Below are 26722 nucleotides of genomic sequence, written 5' to 3' on the forward strand. Positions count from 1 at the left end.
GGCATGGTGGTGCATGCCTGTAATCCCAGCTACTCGGGAGGCTGAGGCAGGAGAATTGCTTGAACCAAGGAGGCAGAGGGTGCAGTGAGCTAAGATTGCGCCACTGCACTCCAGCGTGGGCAACAGAACAAGACCCTGTCTCAAAAAAAAAAAAAAAAAAAAAAAAAAAAAAAAAAAAAAAAAAAAAAGGAACTGCCAAATACTGAGCTAAATCCAGGAATATACACTTTTACTTGAGCCTTTTATCTCATGGAAGACATTATAGAATTATATTAGATTCCTCTCTTGACATTTACCTTTATCATGTTATTACACTGCAGATTAATCACTTTCAATGGAAAGTTATGTGGAAGCTACTAAACGCTGCAGTTAAATGGATTATTTCTACATGGCAAAATATATATAACATAAAATTTGGCATTTTAGCCATTTTTAAGTGTATAGAATTCAGAAGCATTAATTATATTCACAATACTATACAACCATTGCCACTAATTCCAAAATACATAGATCTTGAAATATGGAAATTGGCTTCGTATATCATTGAGGTCTAAAAATCACTGCTAGAACTGTAACTGCAGTTTGAAAAATACATCCACTATAAATTTGTATTGGAACGGAGAGCTCCTTTTTTTTTTTGTTTTTGTTTTTTTTTGAGACGGCGTCTTGCTGTCACCCAGGCTGGAGTGCAGTGGTGCAATCTTGGCTCACAGCAAGCTCCGCCTCCCAGGTTCCAGCAATTCTCTTGCCTCAGCCTCCCAAGTAGCTATGATTACAAGTACCCACCACACCTGACTAATTTTTGTATTTTTAGTAGAGATGTCATTTTGCCCAGGCTGGTCTCAAACTCCTGACTTCGAGTGGAGATCTCACGTCTTGTTTAACTTTTGACAGCACAAGAAGTATATAAAGCAGCTTGACATTATTTATGATTCAAATATTAGTTGTCACTGAAATTACTTGACCACAGTACCATTGTACATTCTCACTAGCAATGGACGAGAAATCTAGTTTCCCCACATCCTCACCAGTGCTTGGTATTGGCTTTTTTTTTTTTTTCTCCCCAAGACAGAGTCTTGTTCTGTCACCCAGGCTGGAGTGCAGTGGTGCAACCTCGGCTCACTGCAACCTCTGCCTCCCAGGTTCAAGCAATTCTCCTGCCTCAGTTTTCTGAATTGCTGGGATTACAGATGCCCGCCACCATGCCCAGCTAATTTTTCTATTTTTAGTAGAGACGGGGTTTCACCATGTTGGTCAGGTTGGTCTCAAACTCCTGACATTGTGATCCACCTGCCTTGGCCTCCCAAAGTGCTGGGATTACAGGCGTGAGCCACCGTGCCCGGCCAGTATTGGCATTATATTTTATTTTAGCCATTCTAATAGGTGTGGTATGGAATCTTATTGTGGTTTTAATCTGCACTACCCTAATGGTGAATGAATAATATTTAACATCTATCTGTATTTATATGTCACCCCTACATTCTTTTTGCTGAAGTGTCTGTTCAAGTCTTTTGCCCATTTTCTATGTTTTTTTTTAAGACAAAGTCTTGCTCTGTTGCCCAGGCTGGGAGTGCAATGGCATGATCATGGCTCATTGCAGCCTCAAACTCCTGGGCTCAAGTGATCCTCCCACCTCCCAATTAGGTGGGACTGCAGGCACGTGCCACCACACCCAGCTAATTATTTTTATTTTGCAGAGACAGCACTATGTTGCTCAGGCTGGTCTTGAACTCCCGGGCTCAAGCGATCCTCCCACCTTGACCTCTCAAAGTGCTGAAATTACATTTTCTTTTTTTTTTTTTTTTTTTTTTTTTGAGACGGAGTCTCGCTCTGTCGCCCAGGCTGGAGTGCAGTGGCCGGATCTCAGCTCACTGCAAGCTCCGTCTCCCAGGTTCACGCCATTCTCCTGCCTCAGCCTCCCGAGTAGCTGGGACTACAGGCGCCCGCCACCTCGCCCGGCTAGTGTTTTGTATTTTAGTAGAGACGGGGTTTCACCGTGTTAGCCAGGATGGTCTCGATCTCCTGACCTTGTGATCCGCCCGTCTCGGCCTCCCAAAGTGCTGAGATTACAGGTTTGAGCCACCGCGCCTGGCCTACAATTTATTTTCTAAGCGAATTTTTTTCTAGTGTTGAGTTTAGCAAGCTCCTTATATATTCTGGATTAAAGTTCCTTGTCATATGATTTGCAAATATTTTCTTCCATTTTATGGCCATGTTACATCCTAATTAGGGCCATTCATGCAGCAAAAGTTTGTAATTTTGAAGTCTAATTTACCAATTTTTTTCTTTCACAATTGTGCTTTTAGTGTCACGCCTAAGAACTCTTCTTCCAACCCCCAGGTCATGAAGATTTTCTCCTATGTGCTCTCTTAAAAGTTTTATAGTTTTACATTTTACATTTAATTCTATGGTTCATCTTTAGTTAATTTCTGTATAAAGTGTAAGGTTTCGGCAAAGGTTCACTTTGCCACCTACAAATGTCCAATTGTTCCAATATCATGTGTTGAAAAGATTACCATTTCTTCAGTAAGGTGCTCTGCACTTATGTCAAAAAGTTGGCCATGCCTGTCTGAGTCTATTTCTAGACTCTATTTCATTGATCTATTTGTCTATCCCTCCACTGATATTACTGACTTGATTACTGTAGCTACAAACTAAGTCTTAAAATAGGATAGTGTGATGCCTTCAACTTTATCCTTCCTTTTCAAATTTGTTTTAGCTATTCTATTTCTTCTGCTTTTCCAGGTGAACCAAGTTCAAGAGTTAGAAGGGTTTTATAAACATCATTTGATATTTGAGAAGCATCAGAAGAGGAAAACTTGGCATGCAATCCATCAGTATGTTTACAGGAGCATGGCATATTAGCATTAATAGGAAACCAGAATCTTCACATCTTTCATCCATTCTTTCAACAAATAACTTGCCAAGTGACTCCTCCTGTAAGACTATTCCAGATGGTGGGAACAAAACAAATGCCAATTCCTATGTGTATAACACACTAATTTCATTTTCTTCATTTCTAAAATGCCTAGTGACAGTTTTCACCAAAACCTATTCATAGAAAAGTAAATGGACTTGATAATTTTTTTTAAATCCTCTGATTGCATGGTTTTTGTTGCTTTTACTATATATAACTATGTCATGTTTCACCACCACCTAGGTAGTAAGTTACTTCCTATATTAGAAAACATCAAATTCAAAGGCTCTTTTTTAAAAGATTCAAATGAAAGCTGCCAGGCAAGCCTTCATTTCCCAGGTTTCTCATGAATGCCGTAGTGGCACTACTGATGGCAGATACTCAGGGCTCTCCTGCTGCCTTTGGTTTTAGAACACGGCACTTGGTGCAATTTTATCCTGACAAACCCCCTAAGAGTGGTTGAAATAGCACTAATCTCAGAATTCTCATGTAACAAAGCATGGAGTAGAAATTCTCACAGTAAGAGTATGGAAAAGTCTATATTGTTGATCTAAAAGAATCAAACCTTGCTACTCCAAGCAACGAACTTTCCAAGTCACAACCTGACCCTACTATTCTTTCTTAAACGTTTTCCCAAACTGTCAATCTTGTTGTCATATCTTTACACATTAACCAAGTCAGAAAAATGAACTATCTGACGGAAATACAGATATGATACAGGATCTTCTCCTTTGAAGAAACCACTGTCCCACTCCGTATCTGCACCTAGCTCCTTCAGAGACAGGTCTCTCAAAACAATAAACAACAGACATTCAGCTGTTGGCAAGAACTCTCAAATGTTAACATGAAAAATAAACAAATAAATAATAAAAACAAGAGAAAAGAATTCTGTTACTCCAACAAAACTATTTCTTTCTTACGGCCTTAAAGTATGAAGATCTCCATTGGCAGAATTTTCCCACAGCTGGGGGCCATAGTAATTTCAAACATGAATTTTAGAAGACAGATACAGATTTAAGTTTCAGTTTACTCATTTTTACAGTGGTACATGCACCTACCACATAGGGATGAGAGGAATTAATGTGATAATTAAAAGTGCTTAGCAAAACACTGGGTATATAATAAACATTCAATACATGTTAGCTGTATTATCCCAATTTACCTAGCCAATAAATCTTAGGGTCTATCTCAACTATTTCTTCTTTCCTTTAGTTTTCTCTGACTCTTTCAAGGTTGGGGCATTCATTTCCTTCCTCCTATGCCTTCCCTGCACCTATACCACCACAGCAGGATGCTTCTGGTAAGAGGTCCTGGTGAAGAGAACCCCAGGTGAATACCAGAGGGTAAGCTGGACCTCTAGTAGTTTTGCACCTAGTAATCACATGTCAACGAAAATACCTTCAAAATACCTTCTTTACCTTACATTCTACATATCACCAAGTAATGCTACATGATATACCACTGAGGCAATCTTACCCGTTCCACTTCTGTTTAGATTCTCTAGCTGTTTTGCTTATTATTTTTGTCTGAAACAGGATTTTGCTGTCACCCAGGCTGGAATGCGGTGGCACAATCATAGCTCACTGCGGCTTTGACCTCCCCGGCTCAAGCAATCCTCCTACCTCAGCCTCTAGAGTAGCTGGGACTACAGGCATGCACCACCACCATGTCTGGCTAATTTTTTTATTTTTTGTAGAGACATCTTCTTACTATGTTGCCAAGGCTGGTCTTGAGGTCCTGGGCTCAGGCAATCAATCTTCCATTCTTGGCCTCCCAAAGTGCTGGGATTACAGGTGTGAGCTACCACACCCAGCTTTTGCTTATTATTAATAGTATAACATACAATTATAGTTTTATTTTTCTCCTTCTGGATTATTTAGGATAAATTCTATCATTGGGGTTACAGGATTTAAAAAATGTAGGTCCTAGCAATTAGACTTCTACCCAGTTTGCTCCAATTAACTTTATTACAGGATATGTGCTCCAGGATTATTGCAAAAGAGAACTGCTATTAACTTTAGTACTTTCACTTCTATTTTGTGGACCTCAGGTTGTCTTGACATCAGCAAGAAATAAAGGAAGCTATAGCAATCTTCCTTGTGTACAGCCAAATCTCATGACTAGTATGCATTTATAAAGGCAAGCTCTTCACTTAAAGGTAATTCAGAAAATGTATACAAATTTATAACAAACCAACGTAGTGTGTACTATGTGCCAGACACTGTTTTAAATGGTTTACAGATATTAACTAATGTAATTCTCATAATAACCCCTTGAGGTAGGTACTAGTATCCCCATTTTACAGCTAAGGAAACTGAAGCACACCAACGTTAGGTCGCAGCAGGGATTTCAATCCAGCCTCGAGCTAAGGCTCTTCATCACTCTGCTATGTGCCTGTCAAGAAAAAAACAAAACAAACAACAAACAAAAAACAAGCAAATAAACCATAACTGTACAAAATGATCCCAGGTGTGCCTCATAAACGGCTCTTCTCTATTCCCCAGGTGAATACCAGATTAAGATAAACAATGACTCAGGGCCAGGCGCAGTGGCTCACGCCTGTAATCCCAGCATTTTGGGAGGCTGAGGTGGGCGGATCACCTGAGGTCAGGAGTTCGAGACCAGCCTGGCCAATAAGGTGAAACCCCGTCTCTACTAACAATACAAAAATTAGCTAGGCATGGTGGCACATGCCTGTAGTTCCAGCTACTCGGGAGGGTGAGGCAGAAGAATCACTAGAACCTGGGAGGTGCAGGTTGCAGTGAGCTGAGATTGCGCCACTGTACCCCAGCCTGGGTGACAGAGGGAGACTCTGTCTCAAAAAAAAAAAAAAAAAGGAAACATACCAGCATCTTTACACTAACCTGCCAGTAACCGCACAGATGTCTCCCACATATAACTAACTATATGCTTGGATGTCTAACTTCTCTTCCTCTTTAGGCTTCCCAAAAATGCTCACATGCCCAAGCATGCCAGGAAAAAAAAAAAAAAGTATGTCTATTTCAAGGTAAAAATAAATATTTTCTACCACAGTTAACATTCCATGAAGTGAGTTATCAACATTCTAAGGTTGAATGGATAGAAAATGGCAACGAACCAAGCACCAAGAGAAAAGACTTAATATATTCAAGCTTTAAGGGCTTACTATACAAAAGCATAAATAATATAATAAGGTAGGGAATCATGAGTCAGTGAATATTGTTGGAACAAATAAATAGCAGATTGGGCCAGGTGCAGTGGTTCACACCTGTAATCTCAGCATTAGGAGGCCAAAGTGGGAGGATGACTTTAGCCCAGGAGTTCGAGACCAGCCTGGGCAACAAAGTGAGAACTCGTCTATATACAACATTTTTTTAAAACTAGCCGGGCATGGTGGTGCACACCTGTGGTCCAGCTACATGAGAGGCTAAGGTGGGAGGATTGCTTGATCCTGGCAGGTCGAGGGTGCAGTGAGCCATGACTGCACCTCTGCACTCCAGCCTGTGTGACACAGTGAGACCGTCACTCACATCCTACCTACCTACCTTCCTAACAACCAGATTGGAGATGAATTAATTGAGATCCAGGTTTCATATCATACATTAATCCATCTGGAATTAGCCTCCCAAACATTACATGAAAAATGATGACATAAATTACATAGCATACTTAGTCCAGCTATGATGGGGGACAGCCTCCATTTACCCCCAACAATCAGAAATGTATCAAAAGGAAGAGAGGTTTGAACATGAGAAGGAAACTTTTTTGCATAAGGAAATTAGCATTAAGAGAAGGGAAGATAAAGCTAAAGAAGTGACCAAGTGGTGGGGCGTGGTGGCTCGCACCTATAATCTGAGCACTTTGGGAGGCTGAGGCAGGCAGACTGCTTGAGCCCAGGAGCTTGAGACCAGCCTGGGCAACACGATGAAACCTCACCTGTACAAAAAAATACAAAAAAGGTACGCTATTAGCCCCAGCTACTTATGAAGCTGAGGTGGGGAGATGGCCTGAGCCGGGGCCATCGGGCTGCAGTGAGCCAAGATCATGCCACTGCACTCCAGCCTGGGTGACAGAGTGAGACCCTGTCTCTAAATCAATAAATCAATCAATCAATAAATAAAAATAAGAAGTAACCAAGTAACTAACAGAATAATATATTTCAAGTAGTGGACTTTTACTGAAAAAGTGAAATACAGTATTTTTTTCATCCATTCATTCAACTAGTCCTTATTGAGAGCCTACTATGTGCCAGGCACTGTTCTAGATACAGGAGAGAACACACAGACCCAATGTCACCAATTAAATTTAAGATACAACCATATATGCCTTAAAAGAGATAAAATCCAATATGGAAAAGAAAATGCAACATGGAAAGGAGGGAAATACAGACAAACATACACGGTCTGAACATTAAACTGATTTTTAATATGCTACCAGCAGGAATTCAGGAGAGCAAACTGGTAATATATAATACTACATACTCTGGGTCTCCATAACTTTACTGCATAAAGGAAAATCTTCCAAAGGAAAAAACCATTAAACCCAACAGTTTACAGGGATCTAAATGCCTAATACAAAATCAATGGCTAACCTACAGTAGTTCAACACTCTAGCTCAGCACTGTCCAACAGAAATATAACGCAAGCTGCAAATGTAAGCCACATAATGTAACTTAAATTTTTCTAGTAGCCATATTTAAAAAGTAAAAAGTGGCCCGGCGCGGTGGCTCAAGCCTGTAATCCCAGCACTTTGGGAGGCCGAGATGGGCGGATCACGAGGTCAGGAGATCGAGACCATCCTGGCTAACATGGTGAAACCCCGTCTCTACTAAAAACTACAAAAAACTAGCCGGGCGAGGTGGTGGCGCCTGTAGTCCCAGCTATCGGGGAGGCTGAGGCAGGAGAATGGGGGGAACCCGGGAGGCCGAGCTTGTAGTGAGCTGAGATCCGGCCACTGCACTGCAGCCCGGGCGACAGAGCGAGACTCCGTCTCAACAACAACAACAACAAAAAAAACAGAAAAAGTAAAAAGTAGGCAGGGTGCAGTGGCTCACGCCTATAATCACAACACTTTGGGAGGCTGAGGTGGGAGGATGGCTTCAGGCCAGGAATTTGAGACCAGCCTGTGTAACCCTCCAAGACCCCATCACTACAAAAAATTTGAAAATTAGCCGGGCATGGTGGCACGAGATTGTAGTCCTAGCTACTCAGGAGGATGAGGCAGGCGGATCACATGAGCCCAGGTGTTTGACACTGCAGTGAGTCATGATCATGCCACCGCACTACAGTCTGGGTGATGGAGTGAGACTGTGACTCTAAAAATAAAAAGTAAAAGGTGGATTAATTTAAATAATGTATTTCATTTAACCCAATAAAAAGTATTATATCTTTTTTAACATATAATCAGTGTGAAAAATTATTAGGTATTTTACAAATGAAGTATTTCTTTTTTTGTACTAAGTCTCTGAAATCAGGTATTTTATGCTTACAGTACATCTCAGTTCGGACTGGCCATAGGTCAAACGCTCAACAGCCACAATAGTACTGTGTCGCATGGTGCAGCCCAGGAATTCACAAGTGAGGGTGCTTTGCTTGCCCAGAGGACATTTGGCAATATCTGGAGATGTTTTTGGTTGTCCCCACTGGAGCGGTGCTACTAGCTCTAGTGGGTAAAGGTCAGGGATGCTGCTGAACATCTACAATGCACAGGATAGCCCCACAATAAAGAATTATATGGCCCAATAGTACTAAGGTAACCCTAGACAGATAAACAGCTGGTACTGATATAGGCTGACCTAGGGGAATGTATTTTATGGGCCATTTGTTTTTTGTTATGATGCTTTCAATCCCTTTTACAAGTAACTTTTTAAAGCTTCCCCTGAAACAAGATGAGGGGACCCATTTCTCTTATTTATCTTAAGGAGCACGGCACACTGAAAGGCTGTCAGTGGCCAGACAGCCCGACCACACAGAAAGGCATCTACACCAGCTGCTTTGTCTCAAAGGGAATAATACTGGCAGATCTAGGAGCTGAGAAAAATATTAAACGAGGAAGTATGATTGCCATTTATATCTTTCCCATGACTATGTGACTAGGAGACTCAGCATTTTTCCTACCAAGGTAATGGCAATGGGGCAGGAGCGGGGTCACAGGGAAGCTAAAAAGGGACAATGAAGTTCAGATTCTGCCGGGTGGGGTGGCTCATGCTTGTAATCCCAGCATTTTGGGAGGCCAAGGTGGGAGGATCACCTGAGGTCGGGAGTTCGAGACCAGCCTGGCCAACATGGTGAAATCCTCATCTCTACTAAAAATACAAAAATAAGCCAGGCATGGTGGTGCATGCCTGTAATCCCAGCTACTCGGGAGGCTGAGGCAGGAGAATTGCTTGAACCAAGGAGGCAGAGGGTGCAGTGAGCTAAGACTGCACCACTGTACTCCAGTCTGGACATCAGAGTGAGACTCCGTCTCAAAAAAAAAAAAGGAGAGAGAGAGACAGAAATAAAAACAACAACAACAACAACAAAATGCAATTCAGATTCTGTCAAGGTTCAAACAAAGGTCAGGGAAATACATATTCATAAACACCTCCGGTACGAAAAACAAGTAACATTCGATCCATAAGCAGACAGATCTGCTCTTGCAAAAGACGCCTCTCTGCAGGCCCTAACACCATCCTCGGGCCTCAGATAATCAGCACACCTATCACACCCCATGGCCGCCACTTCTCCAGCTGTCCCATCTCACTTTAACAGGCTGCCAGAGTGAATGCCTGCTGACAGTGAACCAAGGGCTTTTCCCCTGCACGGAGGCCACTGGGACAGATACCAGGGGCCAGAAATCATTCCCCGTCTGAACAATCCAGTCCCTTCCTGACGGCCAGACAACAGCAGGGTAGCCTTCCTAATAAGCCTCAGGCTGAGGATTCAACCAAGTTCTTCCTGAAGGCAGAGACTGCAGGCATTAACTGGCAACACAGAGGCACCTCGGTTTCCAAGGGGGTTAAAGGCTGCCTGCTCCTGTCTGGCACACCCCTCAAAGAAAGTGGTATCTGGGGCACAGTTGGAATCAACAGGCCTCAGATCTCACCTCTCCTCATTCACAAGACCTTAAGACAAACAAGAGAACGGGCGCCTCTTCTAATACATCCTTCTGGCCAAGAAAAGCATTTCTACAGATGTCCCAGGCCCATGCAGCCTTTATGACAAACATCTAGAACGACAAACTTTTAAGGGGAACTGTTGTGCCACCAGATACAGTTCTTAAGGGACTCAGAATATTAGAAATTAAATTTAAAAGAAATTAAAATTCACTTTTAAATTTAAAAAGATCAAAAACTGATGTCCTCCCAAGACCGGCTGACTTCAGGCTTTCCCACCCTTCCTAATCTCCAACAAGTTAAAGAAACCTACCAAGCACGTTTCCTCTCCTAAATCCCACCACATCCTTACTCCCCAGTGGGTTGTTAACATGACCCTGACCATCTTAAGCTCTTCCCTTAAGAACTTCCAAATAGTAGCCATTTCAGTCAAGAGGATCAGCAAAATTCTAGAACCCAACCTATATGGGGAAGAAGCAGAATACAAAAGAAAGAGCTATTAATCCAAGTCAGGGAAGCTGCTAAACTCAGTCCCATCACCAGCAGCTATGCTACACAGAGAAAAGAATTAACTTGAGCATCAGCTCACTTACCCGCAGCTGTGCGGTTACTCTGACGCCGATGATCAGCTAGCAATACAATTCACAAGCATCCCTCCACCACCACGGTAAAACAGGTATTTGTCTGCAGTTGATAATCTAGCATTACTCCATAATCAGCAGGTATTTGAGGGTTTTCAGTTGTTTCATAAGCTAAATTCCAAGGAACTTATTCAAAGTTTCTATTACGTTGGGTCTAAGATTAACTTTGTTAATACCATGGTAAAGTTTCAAAGGATAAACTGAAAATGAATCACAGGGGTAAAGGGGATTTACAGGAAACACCTGGAGCCATTGGGTGAGGGGAGAGAATAGACTTTATTCCATGAGATCCAGACTAGAGATTCTCAGCACTGCCTACCTACTAGAATCACCAGGGGAGTTTTAAAACAATACCAATGCCTGGGTTCTATCCCAGTGACTGATTTAATTGGTCTGGAATAGGACCCCAACATTGGTATTTGTTGAACATTCTTCAAGTGATTTTAACATTCAGCCTGGCTTAAAAACCATTCATTTAGAGAGTTGTGAATATTGTTCTTTTGCATTTGACAAAAATCCCTTCAACAAGATTTTCAGGCTTTAGCTAAAAAAAAAAAAAAAGGCCCAGTGCGGTGGCTCACACCTGTAATCCCAGCACTCTGGAGGCTCAGGCAGGTGGATCACTTGAGGTCAGGAGTTCGAGACCAGCCTGGCCAACATGGTCCTGTCTCTACTAAAAATGTAAAAATTAGCCAGGCATGGTGGTGCACACCTGTAATCCCAGGTACTTGGGAGACTGAGGGCAGACTTGAACCCAGAAGGCAGAGGTTGCAGTGAACTGAGATCGTGCCACTGCACTCCAGCCTGGGTGACAGAGAGAGACTCCATCTCAAAAAAAAAAAAAAAAAACAAAGGCTAAAATATAATTTGTAAATAAAACTTCCTCTAGTGCCTAACACAATGTGTGTTAAATGCATAGTACAAGGCTTTCAGGGTTCCATCATGTGACTGCCATACTGCAGAGCGGGCCAGAACTGCTGACCACGGTGAGAAGCAAACACAAAGGTTAGGGGCTGAGCGGCTTGGCTATTTTTCTACTGGGAGACACAACATTTAAGAAAACTAAGTGACTGCTCATCATCATACCTGCATAATACCAATTAAAAGTAAACAGAAGGTTGTCAAGGTCACAGGATTCTTAAAAAAGCCAAACAACTACAGCCATTTATTGGAACCCATTCTGTGCAGTTTATTTATCTCTAAAAGCCTGAGTGTGAGTCTATTTCCACCACATAAATACAGATTTCATAATAACATATAAATCCTTTTTAGTGAGATTTGCTTTTGAAAACATACCCTGAACTCTAAGGTCAGGTACAGCTGTCAGTGTCATGGCATCTCCTGGCTGGTTCCATGCTCTTTTTGGCAGCCCAGCACACTGGGCCAGAGACAGGCAACAGAGCCATCATGCTTCAAAGAGGAGCCAAGTACTGTGTTCTGAGCCACCGGATTCCAGAAAGAACATCCCTGGAAGCTCACCCAGCCCCAGCATAGTCTGCCGAGTAAGTGTCTCTCCTGGACCCACCTACAGAGAGGTGAGGCTAAATGGGGACTGGGCAGGATGGCCTTTGAGGTTCCATCCATCTTTTAAAGTACATATGTCAGTCTTGCTTTCTGCCTCCACGAGCAGGCTTTGGTAAGTGGAAGTTCTCATCTGATATCTAATAACAATTGATTCTTTGAACAGCTAATTCAGAAAATAATCTTAAGCAGTTAAAACACATATAACATCTAATCATCTAAATTGGCTAACTCCTTAAAAGGGGGGCAGGGAGGGAAAGGATAAATTTAATTCTGCTCATTAGTGGACTTCAGTGCACCAAATTAACTTCACTTTAGTCTGTAAGCTTAACAATGACAGTTGCAAACCCTTCCGGAGGCCCTGTTTCTTGCGTTGACCTTTTTATTTTTGACTAAGAGAGAGGGGAAAATGATAAGACATTAAAGAAAGCATTAACAGAAACCACCTAACGGTGGAAACAAGATTTCATTGAAAAAGTTTCCATTAACCATTTGTAACTTCCAAGTCATCTTAACAAAGATTTAGGTACTTAAAAAAAAAAAAAACAGGAAGCTAATTCCAACACTTTTCTTCCCCTTTGACAGAAACCTCCTTTAACTCATGCCAACAGGCTATATTTATTTCCCTTAAGCAGCACTTCCTAGGAAAGCTGCGGCAGTCTTGCAGCAGACCGCATAAGAGAGCTCATGATCCCGGCAGCAGCCCAACCTCAAGAGCCCCAGCGAGCTGTCGATGCAGTTACCAAGCATGAGAGCCACCTGGGCTCTGCACCAATCGCAGCACTGTTGTTATCTCAGCCCGAGAGCTCTGGGCTGCTACTGGAGACCAATACCTGGCACCAGACCAGATACGGTGTCACACCCAGCAGTGTCTAAGAGACTACTGAGCCTCATAAAGCTTTATGGATGCCTACAGGGAGAGGAAAAAAAAAAATGCAGGTATTCTTACTCATCTTAACCCTGTCTAGAAAATCTGCTGAGTCACTGAGTATCAATCAAGAGAAAAATAATGCAGAGCTGCAAAATGCTAATCTCCTTCCTCCTGCTCTCCTTCCTAACAGCAAGCCGACTCACAGGTAATACTGTTGACTCGGAAAACACAAGGGCATAAACAAATTCACACGTCCTTAGTCTATAAAGAAAAGCTTTCAGGAGCAAACTCTAAAAGTACAATGTACTAGACAAAACTATTTCATGGAAACAATGGTTGTCTCTGGGTAGAGGAATTAAGGGTGGTTACTTTTTTCCCATAACATTACACACTTTGTACATTTTCTATAATGAGCCCATATTTCTTTCCTAACAACACATCTTCGAATCATTTCTGGTAAGAGATTAGACCCACATCTTTGATCCCTAAGATATAACTTGAGCTCACCAAAATATTTCAAAGCACTAATTATGAAAACTCCAACCAAGGTTAAAGGGTCAGCCTACCACAGAACTAAGGAAATACTAAGTAAGAGCCCTGGATTTTATGAATACTTGCTTTGTTACCTTTCCTAGACACAGAATATTGTAATTTGGTAGAAAGAAAATCCCACCAATGACACATTTTTGAGAGAAGGGGAAAAAATAACTAAAGATCATGTGCCAGTAATAAGGGTACATGAACTTTAGTTTACTTCTGCTTTTTTTTTTTTTTTTGAGACAGAGTCTTGCTCTGTCACCCAGGCTGGAGTGCGCTGGTGTAATCTCAGCTCACTGCAAACTCCGGCTCCCAGGGTCAAGCGATTCTCCTGCCTCAGCCTCCCCCCAAGTAGCTGGTACTAACAGGTGCATGCCACCACGCCCAGCTAATTTTTTGTATTTTCAGTAAAGACAGGGTTTCACTGTGTTAGCCAGGATGGTCTCAATCTCCTGAACTCGTGATCGGCCCACCTTGGCCTCCCAAAGTGGTGGGATTATAGGCATGAGAAACCGCGCCTGGCCCACTTCTGCTTATTTTTCCATTCTTCCTCCTTTCCCAGATTAGACATGCTAATGAAAAACAAGGCACCCTTAGCTTTGCCTGAGAGCACTAAGAAAACAAACCACCACCCCAATAAAATAAAGCTCATAAAAGCATCTGACAAGCTTTGTCTTGCTTTTGCTTAAATATTAAAGCAATTAAAATCCAAACTCCTTGGCTTGTTATTCAAGAACACACATGCCCAGTCGTGATGGCTCATACCTGTAACCCCAGCATTTTGAGAGGCCAAGGTGGAGGGATCACCTGAGGTCACGAGTTCAAGACCAGCCTGGCTAACATGGTGAAACCCCATCTCTACTAAAAATACAAAAAATTAGCTGGGTGTGGTTGCATATGCCTATAATCCCAGCTACTTGGGAGGCTGAGAAAGGAGAATCGCTTGAACTCGGAAAGCGGAGGTTGCAGTGAGCCAAGATCGTTGTCACTGCCCTCTAGCCTGGGCTACAGAGGGAGACTCAACCTCAAAAAAACAAAAATAAAAAACAAAACAAAAAACACACATAATGTGAAATTCACTGAGGTATTGTACTATAGCTAAGACTTCATACATTTTATGCTCAATACCAACAGGGACTAGGTATCCCTAAAACCCACAACTCTTTCTTTTGCCTGGCAAGTTCTTCATTTCTCCAAATTCTACCCATTCCTCAAGTTTCCAGTCAAATGATACCTCCTCCTAAAGTGTTCCCTGAGAAGCACTTTCTCGTTTTACTAATTCCCCCAGCACCTAAATTACAGTCATCTATGTAGAGTACATGTTTGTGAGTTTAAGCTTCTATTGGTGGACAGGCAGGCCCAGCACCAATTTATCTTTATCTGCACCAGACCACTTGGTTCAGTGCTGTGCATGCATCTTGAAGAGTGTTCAAATATTTGCTAAATTAAAAAAATGAATAAACACTGCATCTTAAAAAAAAAAAATCAGGGCTTGTGCAGTCATATGAGCTACATGTGCATACACAAATAGGATAAAAAAAGGAACCATGCCTGAATAATCATGCCTCAGGCACAGGAACAGTGTTTAGGAGTAGCCTAGGTATAAATCTTCATGTTAGCTGAAATAACGCCAGCCTAATGCTAGCCAAAGTTAGTACTCAGGCTCAAAGAACTAACAGCAACAGAAGCCACCACTTTATTAACACTTCAGGATTAAAGGATGCCTGCTAAGCCTCAAATTGTGTCACAAGTATTAACATTATAGTCCCAAAGAAAGTGCGTAGGTGTGCGAATGCTTCATTTCAACCCGAAGCATATGCGAGAAACTACAAATATTTGAAGATGTGACTATTAGAGCAATTTTTCCAAATCATATTCCAAGAGAATGATTTGGTCACAATACTAAGAAATGGGCAAACTATGTAATCTGCATCTTCACTTCTTCACACCTTGAAGAAAAAAGCACTGGCCTGCTTAAAGTCAGAACTTACTCTTTGGTACTTTGCTTCTGACTTCTGTTTGACACCATTTCTTTTCTTTATTATTATTATTTTTTTTGGTGAGACAGGGTCTCGCTCTGTCACCCAGGATGGAGTGCAGTGGCACAACCACAGCTGGACCTCCTGGGTTCAAGTGATCCTCCCACCTCAGCCTCCCAAGTAGCTGGGACTACAGGCACAAACCCCCATGCCCAGCTAATTTATTTTTATATTTTGTAGAGACAGATCTCACTGTGATGCCCAGGTTGGCTGTGAACTCCCAGACTCAAGCGAGTCTCCTCCCTCGGCCTCCCACAGTGCTGGGATTACAGGCATAAGACACCAGCAGCACAGGTCTCCTGCTTCCCGGTTAACTGGACATATCAAAGGCTAATAGTGGTGAATGAAACCTTGCTTTCCACGTAAGAGCCACAGATGTATCCTTATCTCTTATTACTTAGAGGCGTTTTTTTGTTTGTTTTAAATTTCTGATGGGTAGTAGGCATACCTGGCATCCTGGGAGATCCTGTCCCAGATTTCGTCTCTAACAACTAATACAAAAATGATGGTTATCATGATGTGACATGAAATTGCAATCTCTGCCCAATTAACTGCTTACTTTAAAAAACAAAACTATATGCTTATATAGGAATTCTGCTTCCCAACTATTTACGTTATCCATTTTTATACCATCTCAGGCCAGAAAATTTTTTGTCATCTTGCTGGTTCCCCCTGTCAGCAAACTTGTATCATGAGACAAGTTAAAGATAAATATATCTGAGAAATTTTGTTTTTTGACAGGTAATAGTCAAGCAGGTAATGGTGTCTGAACTTACAAAAATACTTAGTAGCTATGCATTCATTTTAATGTATATACAAAAATAGATTGAATAAACCTATGGGCTTATTGTTGTTGTTTTGCTAGGTCTAGGCTAAGTAACAGAAAGAGAGTAGAATAGAAGAAATCTTTTTAAAAAGTTCAGAGATTACAAGGATACAGTAAAATCAGGAAAACAGTACTCAAATTTCAAAGTTTAGGAGCAGGGTGTGGTGCCACATGCCTGTAATCCCAGCATTTTGGGAGGCTGAGGCGGGAGGCTTGCTTGAAGCTGGGAGTTCAAGAACAGCCTGGCCAACAGTGAGACTGTCTCTACAAAAAACAAACAAAAAAAAATTTAATAAAAAATAAAAGTTCATGGCCGATGTGGTGGCTGACGCCTGTAATCCCAGCACTTTGGGAGGCCAAGGCAGGCGATCACTTGAGCTCAGGAGTTCAAGACCAGCCTGGCCAACATAGTAACAGAGAACAGCAGGTAGGCACCTGCTGTTCAGGAAGCTGAAGCAGGAGAATTGCTTGAGCCCGGGAGGCGGAGGTTGCAGTGAGCCAAGATCAGAACACTGCACTCCAGCCTGGGCGACAGAGGGAGAGTTCGTCTCAAAAAAAAAAAAAGTTTAGGAAACATGAGAGAGTAATAAAAATAAAATTCATGTGGATTCCTGAAATTTTATAAAAGTGGTATTAGCCTTCGTATTTCTCTGAGATAAGGCTTCAGTGATGGCTGACTCTGTATCCTTTAGGGTACGCAAGGCCCAGCGGTGCCTAACTGCTGTTCTTCTCCACTTTGTAGAGGAAAAGCTCACTGCTGCCACTGCATACCCTGATGTCAACTCTACTCTAACAAGCTGGGGACACTGTCCCCAGAAATTTCACAGGACCACACACCAGCTCCACAGCTCCGCCGTCTGCTCTGCAAGCCATCCTTTGGTAAGCCTGCTCATTCTCACAGCTTCACCTACATGGACACACTAAAGGCTCTAAATGTTTTTTCCTACCCTACTTCTTGTCTATGCTCTACCTACTGATAATTTTACCCGTATGCACTTCAAATCCAACATCTTCAAACTCAAAATCATTCTTTTTTTTTTTTTTTTTTTTTTGAGACGGAGTCTCACTCTGTTGCCCAGGCTGGAATGCAATGGTGAGGCCTCAGCTCACTGCAACCTCCGCCTCCTGGGTTCAAGAGATTCTCTTGCCTCAGCCTCCCAAGTAGATGAGGTTTCACTGTGTTGCCCAGGCTGGTCTCAAACTCCTGAGCTCAGGCAATCCACCAGCCTTGGCCTTCCAAAGTGCTAGGATTACGGGCGTGGGCCAATGTGCCCGGCCCAAACTCATTCTTAATATCTCCCTAATCTCCTTTTCTTCCCTTATGTCCATGAATAGGTTTAAATCCTTACCATCAATCCCAGACACCCCAATGCCTCCCTATCTTCTAGAAACACCTTTCCTCCATCCTCATTTCTATGCTTTACAACAGAAGCCTGACCTCTCTGACATGGATGGGCAGAGCCGCTTCCTGACTGCTCCCTATATTTGATCTCTTTCTCCTGTACAGGTTTTTTCTGCATTGCTTCAAGACTAATCTAAGATAAAAATCTACTCTCAAACATCAGTAGCCATTAGGGAACTACAAATTAAAACCACAATCAGATACCAGGCACATCAATAATAATGGCTTAAATAAACATTATGATAACATTGAGTACTGGCAACAATGTGGAAAAACTGGATCATTGCTGGTGGGAATGTAAAATGGCACAGACACTCTGGGAAAGAGTACTGCAGTTTCTTACAAAACGAAATATGCACTTACCATATGACCCAGCAATCGCAGTCCTGGGCGTTAATCCAGAGAAATAAAAGCTCATGTTCACACAAAATCCCGTAACTGAAGGTTCAGAGTACCTTTATTTATAATTGCCATTAACTGTAAATGACCCATATGTCTTTAAACAGATGAATGGTTAAAGAAGCTATGGTACATCTATAACATGGAATGCTACTTAGCAATACAAAGGAAAGAACTACTGCTGCACACAACAAAATTAGGTGGCTCTCAAGGGAATTCAGCTGAGTGAAAAAAGCAATCTCGAAAGATTATATACTATATGATTCAATGTATATAGCATTCTTAAAATGACAAAACTACAGAGATGGAGAAAAGATTAACAGTTGCCAGAGACTGGGGTTGAGGGGACATGGCTGTGGCTATAAAAGGGTAACGAGAGATCCTTGTGATGGAACCTTTGCATCCTGACTGTGGAAGCGGTCATACAAATTTACACCTTTAAATAAATGCATAGAACACACTTACATAAACACAAAAAAGGGTGCATATAAAACTGGTGAAATCCTAAAGTCAATGGATTGTATCAAGGTCAATCATTGATATCCAATGTCAATCAATGTCATTGATATCAATGTCAATCATTGATATCCTGTTGTGATATTTATTGGACTATAGTTATGCAAGATGTTACCACTGGGGGAAACTGGATGAAGGATATACAGGATCTCTATATTATTTTTTATAATTACATGTAAATCTACAGTTAGCTCAAAATAAAAAGTTTTTTTTTTTTTTTTAATCTCATTAACTTCCAATAGTTCCCCAATGCCCACAGTGAAATATTTCTTAGCATGGCATGCAGAATTTCCCCCAACCTATAATCCCTTTATACATCCTACGCCCTAAACAACTAGTTCTAAGAGCTAACATTTATTGAGCACTGGCCATGTGCCAGGTACCATTTTAAATATTTTATATGTATTATCTCACTTACTCCTCAGTGATCCCATGAGTCAGGTACTACTGTCAACACCATTTTATATACAAATGACGTAAGTAGCTTATCCAAAGTGCCAACATGCCATATGCTCTTTCCATACCTTTGGGTCTATACTTGTACTGCCTAAAAAGCCTCACCACCTAATTGCCCTTTAAGGCCCTGCCCCAATGTTACCTTCTGACATTTTCTAGACTTAACTGTTACACCAACTGTGTCTAGCACTCAGAGGGTATTCGATAGATGTTTAATCAACATAAGGTCTAGACAAAAGGACATGAGGAAGTTATAAAACTGGCACCACGAGAAGTATTTGACACTGATTACATTGAGCCTGTTTCTTTGAAGTTAAACCTGAACGGAAAAGCATTCTATAATACACAGTAGGGTACAGAGAAGACTCATTAGCAAGAAAATGTTAATTAATAAAGCAATGGCTTTAACACAACCAAAGAGGGAAACATAGTATCAGGCTAAAGAAAGGCCAGTGCCAGCTGAAAAGTCTGTACTTTTCTCAAATTTTCGCATAACAAATACACCAACATAAACCTCAACTTCCTAAACCTAGTCCATTCTGCTTTATTAGGTACTTTTGTAAGAAAAGATATGCTTTTTTTCCTCAGGAAAAAGAATATTTTCTCCAGGTGAAAATGCATCTTCATTATTTCCCTTGGAGGAAACTAGATTATTATCTAAAGACTGCTTAACTTATGAATTCGCTTGAAAAACATACTGATTATCCCACAACTATCTAGAATTGTTCTGAAATCTGAGTCTCTCCAAAGGATTCACATTTTATTTTATTTTTCATTTTTTTTGGAGACAGAGTCTCACCTGTTGCCCAGGCTGGAGAGCAGTGGCGTGATCTCGGCTCACTGCAACCTCCACCTCCTGGGTTCAAGTGATTCTCCTGCCTCAGCCTCCTGAGTAGCTGGGAGTACAGGTGCCTGCCACCACACCTAGCTAACTTTTGTATTTTTAGCAGAGACAGGGTTTCACCATGTCGGCCAGGCTGGTCTCGAACTTCTGACCAAAAGTGATCCACCCACCTCAACCTCCCAAAGTGCTGGGATTACAAACGTGAGCCACTGCACCTGGCCAGATTCACATTTTAAACACGGATGACAGAAAGTACAAGAAAACAACCAAGTTTGTTTAGGTACATGAATGAAGCTTAATTGGCTTTATATTCTCTGTTGTCGCCCCCATGACCCCCTCTTCCTCAATAAATTGTCTTCTCTTTCAGAAGGTACCAACATAGAGTAAAAGCGAAAAAGAGGAGAATGCTCAGCACCGATCTGGTGCGAGGCTGAAAGCCAGCCTCTCTTCCACATATTGAGTGCTTACTATGGACCAGAGACTCATAAATAACCATAAATTCTTAACAGTAACCTAAAGTCAAAAAAGAAAAATACTTTTTTTTTTTTTTTTTTTGGAGACTGAGTCTCACTCTGTCACCCAGACTGGAGTGCAGTGACATGATCTCAGCTCACTGCAACCTCTGCCTCCCAGGTTCAAGCGATTCTTGTGCCTTAGCCTCCCAAGTATCTGGGATTACAGGCGCCTGCCACCATGCCTGGTATTTTTGTACTTTTGATAGAGACAGGGTTTTACCACGTTGGCCAGGCTGGTCTCGAACTCCTGACCTCACGTGATCCACCCACCTTGGCCTCCCAAACTGCTGGGTTTATAGGCGTGAGCCACCATGCCCAGCCAAAAAATAAGTTTCCAAATTACGCATTATATGAAAACAGAAGACGTGTTTTAGTACAATAAGCAGATAAGAGACTCATAGGAAAGGAAACTGACCGGTCGAGTTCTCCTGAACTTGGAATCTTCGCGGTCCCTGTGCGGCCCAGAAGTACTGGTTCTCTCCCTCACACTTCTATACCCAGGACTGGGGATGATATACTCTTTTCCTATGTCAATATCCTTCATCTTCTCTGAGTGGAGGTTCCAGGGCTCACAGACTCTTAGTTTCACATCAGAATTCCTGAAATTAAAAATTCATCAAGAAATAGATTATTTCCTAAACAGTACTTAACCATATGTTCAAGTGCCTTAAAATACGGAAAAACAAACCAAAAAAAAGAGGCAAAAGTACTAAAACTTTCTACTGTTATAGCTACAAAAATTAATTTTCAAAAAATGTTCAAAGATTTTCATTTCATTTTTTTAAAGAAAAAGAATCAGTACAAGAGAATCAAGAAAAATTACCTTCTCCCACTTCTAAGGGAAAAAAATTTAGAAAAAGTAAACACACTAGTAAAGAGACACTCACTCTCTTCAACTAAGCTCAAATCCAGTGTATACAGCATATAGATAGGTTGGTTGTTTTTTTTTTTAAAGACTTCATAGAAACAATTTCAGTTTGTCCCAAGTATTAAAAACTCCACAATTTTAAAGTGGACATCATTTCTCCCACTAAATTTTACTAAATAAAAACTTACCAAACACTTATTCTACCAATGATATATTCCATCTCTGCCTTTTTATAATTAACTAATGGGTTAGCTGGTGTTATTTTAAAGCTCCATGAAGTTATACAGTTAAAACAATATTATAACTTCAAACACAAATTCCCTGGGTACTGAAAATGTTCTAAAACTAGATAGTGCTAATGGTTGCACAATGCAGTGAATACACTGAAAAAAACCCACTGAATTGTATACTTTAGAAGAGTGAATTTCATGGCATATAAATCCTACGGCAATAAAGCTGTTATTAAAAAACAATAACAAAAACAAATTCCCCATCCTGTATTACTAAGTCTTACCTAGTTTTTACCTGAAACTCTGTTCTAAACTACTGCCTGCCTGGCTAAGTCTAATCAATATCCTGTATCAACTCAGGTCACTTAAAAACAAAAAACACATACATACTTCTCTAAAATGTTTCCCCCAAGAAGGGTCACAGCCTCCCAGAGACAAGCTGAGAAAACACCTTTCAGACTAGCCTCCAACGGAAATTAAAAACGTGTAGCCGTGTTGCTTTCTGGATTCCATAAATCCCTAGCTATCGCTGTGACTTAAAAGTACTACTTCTGCAGCACAAAATTCTAACCATTATAATGTATTTTTTAGGGTGTCAGATAAAAAGAGAACACTTAGTAATCCTCTAAATAAAAAAAACTAACTCTCCTCCACAAAGACAGGTTTCCAGTCCAAAGAAAGCTTGACTTCTTGCCTTTCAGAATTCTGGTTCAAGTACCCTAAGTTGATATAGCTGTTACTTATCTTTAAAAAAAAAAAAAAGTCACCTTGTCCAATGACAAACTACACCATAAAGAACAGCGGCTCACCAAGCCAGAGCGCAGCAATCACGTCATTGAGACCTCATTAAGGCTAAACTATAAACAGACCTGGCATCTGCCAGTGTCCCCAGTGTTGAGCTGTAGCTGTATATCAGAGTAACCTTCTTGTTACGAGAATCACAGAAGTCTAACCTTCCCCTTCAAGGGTTCCCTAGCTTAGCTGATTATCTGGAAAAGGAAAAGATTAGTGCTACCTTTTTTAAAGGTAGGGGTTGGGGTGGTGAGCGGTTTGAAAGAGAGGTGGTCACTGGAACTCACCCACTATACGAAATGCCATGTCAAGAACACGAACATCATCTCAATTATCTAAGCACCCATGATAACCAAAGATTCTTTCAACCACTTTTATTTCAAAGGATAAGGCAGAATCAGTGGAGCACAGGAGCAGAGAGGGGCAGGGAAAAAACGACTTCCCTGTTATGACACAAATAATGACTGTTTTGTGCCTAGATTGCTTGCTGTGGTAGACACTGCTAAACTATCCTAAGGGACTAAGTTATCCCATGTATGAAGGGTGTGGGGAACAGTGTTCCATTATCTCTAACACACTCATCTCTACTTTCCTGGAAAAAGAGGCACAATCAGGGGAGCAGGCAGGCCCAAAGTAGGCACAAAGTTACTGTCTATGGCCTTGAACATAAGGACACCATCGTCTGTGTATCTGGAACATAAAAGAGGGCACCCCACGTGGAGGCTGGCGAAGAGCTGGGAATCCTGACAGGTTTGGAAAGAAACAAAGCCCCAGTCTGAAGCAAGCAAGCAAGGATGGATCCCCAGGTCAGCCTTTTTATTGATACTATTTATATTTCCCTATCTTCTCGTGTTCTCCTTTGAAGTTGTTGGAAAATCTTTTTCTAAATGCTCACTTGCCTCAGCTATCAAGAGAGGAAGAAAGAGAAGGGATTTTTGTTTGTAGAAAACAAACCTGTTGTCCAGACCTGTACAAGGGTAGAAGCAGAATAATCAAAGTGGGAGGACCCCAAAGAATTCCCAACAGGGTTGAGGCCACTTAGCTGCCCTTTTTTACCAAGATTCTCTTTCCACTGATTAAAGTGTAGACAGTCTCCCTACCCAATGATACTGATTCAACTGCATGGCAGGAGGAGAGTTGCACGGGACTACACAAACTGTTGCCTGGCCAGACTGGTGTGTGCAAGCTGCAGTCATCCCAACACTCCTGAGTAGGTTTCCATCACCTCCAGGCCCTCAAGCTACACAAGGAAGACACCACGCTAAAGGGATACGTATTTACCACACCCACTGTAATCCACTTGTTGCGTCTCCAAGCAACCTCACCTTTCATGCACGCTGCAGGCCCCAGTAAAACCTAGCCATCTCCTCCTCCAAGACCTCCTGAAACTTTCCCGGTCGTTCCTGTGCCCACCTGCCTCCAGCCCCTCCGTCTGTGCAGAAACCAAATGACCCCTGTGTGATAAACACAAAGCCACCCGCAGCTCTGTGTGGCAGAAGCGAAAAGAGCACTGGATGACCGTGGAGTGATCTGGGCTACGTTCCCGGCTCAGCCACGGGTTTGCTGCGCGTGCTTATGTCACGTACCTCCATTTACCCGCTTGCAAAAACGAAGGGATGACTTACTTCGAAGGTCGGTGGCGGCTCCGCTGCGGGTTGAGCAGGGTGCCCCGAGCCGCCCGCTGCACAGCCTCCCGGGTGGGCGCTTCTCTCAGACTGGCTTCGCCTGGGATGCCCGGGCCCTAGGGCGTTTCCACAGCCCGCTCCGGCCTGGCCAGGCGAGCGCGACCCACACCCACGGCCCACGGGCGCAGCGCCCCCTGCCGGCTGCGGCCAGAGACGTAGCCCGCGCCCCTGCCCGCTCATCCCGACCCTACCTGCCAGTCTTCCAGGAAACGACCCCGTCACCAGACCCCGGGCTCACAGGCCTAGGAGGCGGCGGCAAGAGACCGGGGGAGGCCATACCCCGTTCCTCAAGTCTCCAGTGTCCCCCGAACTGCTCGTAGCCCTGGCCACATCCCGCCACGCCCCGAGGAAATGCAAAGGGGTGATCCCCGTGACAACCGAGCTGGAGTGCAGGGGTGCGGCAGCAGCCATCACCTACCTGCGCCCCTCCTCCAGGACAGCCGTGCCGGCCGCTCAACCACACTCCCGAGCATGAGCCCCGCAGCAAAACAAGCCTTTATAGCGGCATCGGCCGCCACACCGCGCAAGCGCGCTGCACAAAGCATTCCCAAGGCTGAAGGGAACTGTAGTCCGCCTTCCGAGAGCCCGGGGCTGCGGATGCGGCTAAGAACTACATTTCCCAGAAGCGCCGGTGACATCCCGGGGACGGTGCGGGCTGCCCCTCTTCCCACCGAGCTCCCGGCTCCGTTCCATCCTTGCCTGTGCCTCTGCGAGCCTGTCTGGAATCTTCTCCGGGGTTGTGTTCCCGGGGGGAGTCAGCCGGGAGGCTTAACCGTGGTCCTGTGTTCGCACACAGTGCTGTTGGTAGTCAGGGCAGTCCCGACCCTGCGTGGCCGTGCAGCTGCCAGAAAAGATCGTGAAGGTCATCGTAGCCCGCGTCTAACCCGTTGAGAGTCGTCAGGCCGGCCAGCCCCAGTTCTTATCTGTTGTGGCAGATATGATTGCTTGCTCATGGTTCGACCCTGCATTCTGCGCAGATACCGCCTTTCTCACTTTAACACCAACTGCCCATCAATGTCGCGCTGCCTGGTCTCTAGATAATAAAATGCCAGGATCACAGTCTTAGAAGTGGCAAGAGCCTTAGAAATGGTATGCTAACTCATCCTCTTCTTTTTATAAATGAAACTGAGGCTCCCGGAAAGATTGATCCCTTTATCAAAGATCGATCCCTGTTTCATCGGTACCTTCAGCATCATTAAATAAAAGCCACTGTTGAGTTCTTCCCTACCCTGTATCCGATGCTTTACATACCATTCTTGTTTCCTTTAATCTCCATTACAGCCCTATGAGTAGGCATTATGAGGTTTTGTTTGTTTGTTTGTTTGTTTAAGAAGGAGTTTCGCTCTGTCGCCCAGGCTGTAGCGCAATGGCGCGATCTCGGCTCACTGCAGCCTCCGCCTCCCGGGTTCAAGCAATTCTCCTTGCCTCAGTCTCCCGAGTAGTTGGGATTACAGGCGTCCACCACCACGCCTGGCTAATTTTCGTATTTTTTTAGTAGAGAAGGGTTTCGCCATATTGGCCAGGCTGGTCTCGAACTACCGACCTCAGGTAATCTGCCCGCCTCGGCTCCCCAGAGTGCTGGGATTACAGGGGTGAGCCACCGCACCCTGCCGTATTTTTTGTTAATTCAAAGATGAGAAGGGAGGGGGGAAGGTGGTAAAGTGATTTGTCCATCTTTATAACAACTAGCTAGTTAGCTAGTGTGAAGACACTACTGTATCATAAAGCAGTGTATTCTTGCACACGGATTGATAGACCAATGCAATAGAATGAAGAGCCCCCAAACAGACTGTTGCATGCATGTAACTTGATCTGTGACCGAAAACCTTACAAATCCGTGGGAAAGGAAGAACAGTCAATAAATAGTACCGGAACAATTGGTTACACATATGAAAAAACAATCAGGGATTACCGCTTCATACCGCACAGAAAAAAACCCATTTCAGGTAGCTCAAACGCTTACATGTGAAAGGGAAAACTTAAAAACTTTTAGAAGAGGGCAGGAAATATCTTTATGAACTTGGGAGTAGGAAATAAATTTTTAAACAAGAAACAAAAAATAAGGGAAGAAAGGTTGATAATTTTTCATATATTAAAAGTAATACCTCTGTATAAGATGGCATAAATTGTAAAGATAAACCACAAGTTATAACTGACAAAGTTTTTGAATAAAAAATACTCAAAATAATGTCCAAGTTCAGTAAGAAATGGCAGATAACCCAGTAGGAAAATAGGTAAATAACCTGAACAGACCGCTCACAGAATAGGAAACTTGAGCAGCCACTCAAATATGAAAAGACACCCAATCTCGTTAATAGGGAAATGAAAATTCTTTTTTCCTTTTTTTTTTTTTTTGAGACAGAGTCTTTCTCTGTCCCTCAGGCTGGAGTGTAGTGGTGCAACCTTGCCTCACTGCAACCTCCGCCTCCAGAGTTCAAGTAATTCTCCTGCCTCAGCCTCTGGAGTAGCTGGGATTACAGATGCCCGCCACCAAGCCCAGCTAATTTTTGTATTTTTAGTAGAGATGGGGTTTCACCATATTGATCAGGCTGGTCTTGAACTCCTGACCTTGTGATCCGACCACCTCG

General features: G+C 42.7%; 1 protein-coding gene across 3 annotated transcripts in view; it reads right to left on the reverse strand.

Moving 5' to 3' along the window:
- Positions 1-24738, reverse strand: part of ABCC5 (ATP-binding cassette, sub-family C (CFTR/MRP), member 5) — a 97115-nt gene extending 72377 nt beyond the window's left edge. For 2 of the 3 annotated variants that reach the window (XM_011945810.1, XM_011945812.1), the window contains exons 1-2: positions 24553-24738; positions 20975-21158 (exon numbers count right to left, since the gene is read on the reverse strand). In XM_011945810.1, the coding sequence (XP_011801200.1) occupies positions 20975-21103 (129 nt within the window). In that variant the 5' untranslated portion in view covers positions 21104-21158; positions 24553-24738. Of the gene's footprint in view, positions 1-20974; positions 21159-24074; positions 24159-24552 lie in introns of those variants that run through there. The other variant, XM_011945811.1, reaches the window with a different exon arrangement.
- Between the last annotated feature and the right edge of the window lie 1984 nt (positions 24739-26722).

This window comes from Colobus angolensis, unplaced genomic scaffold, assembly GCF_000951035.1.
Source record: "Colobus angolensis palliatus isolate OR3802 unplaced genomic scaffold, Cang.pa_1.0 Scaffold245, whole genome shotgun sequence".
NCBI lineage: Eukaryota > Metazoa > Chordata > Mammalia > Primates > Cercopithecidae > Colobus > Colobus angolensis.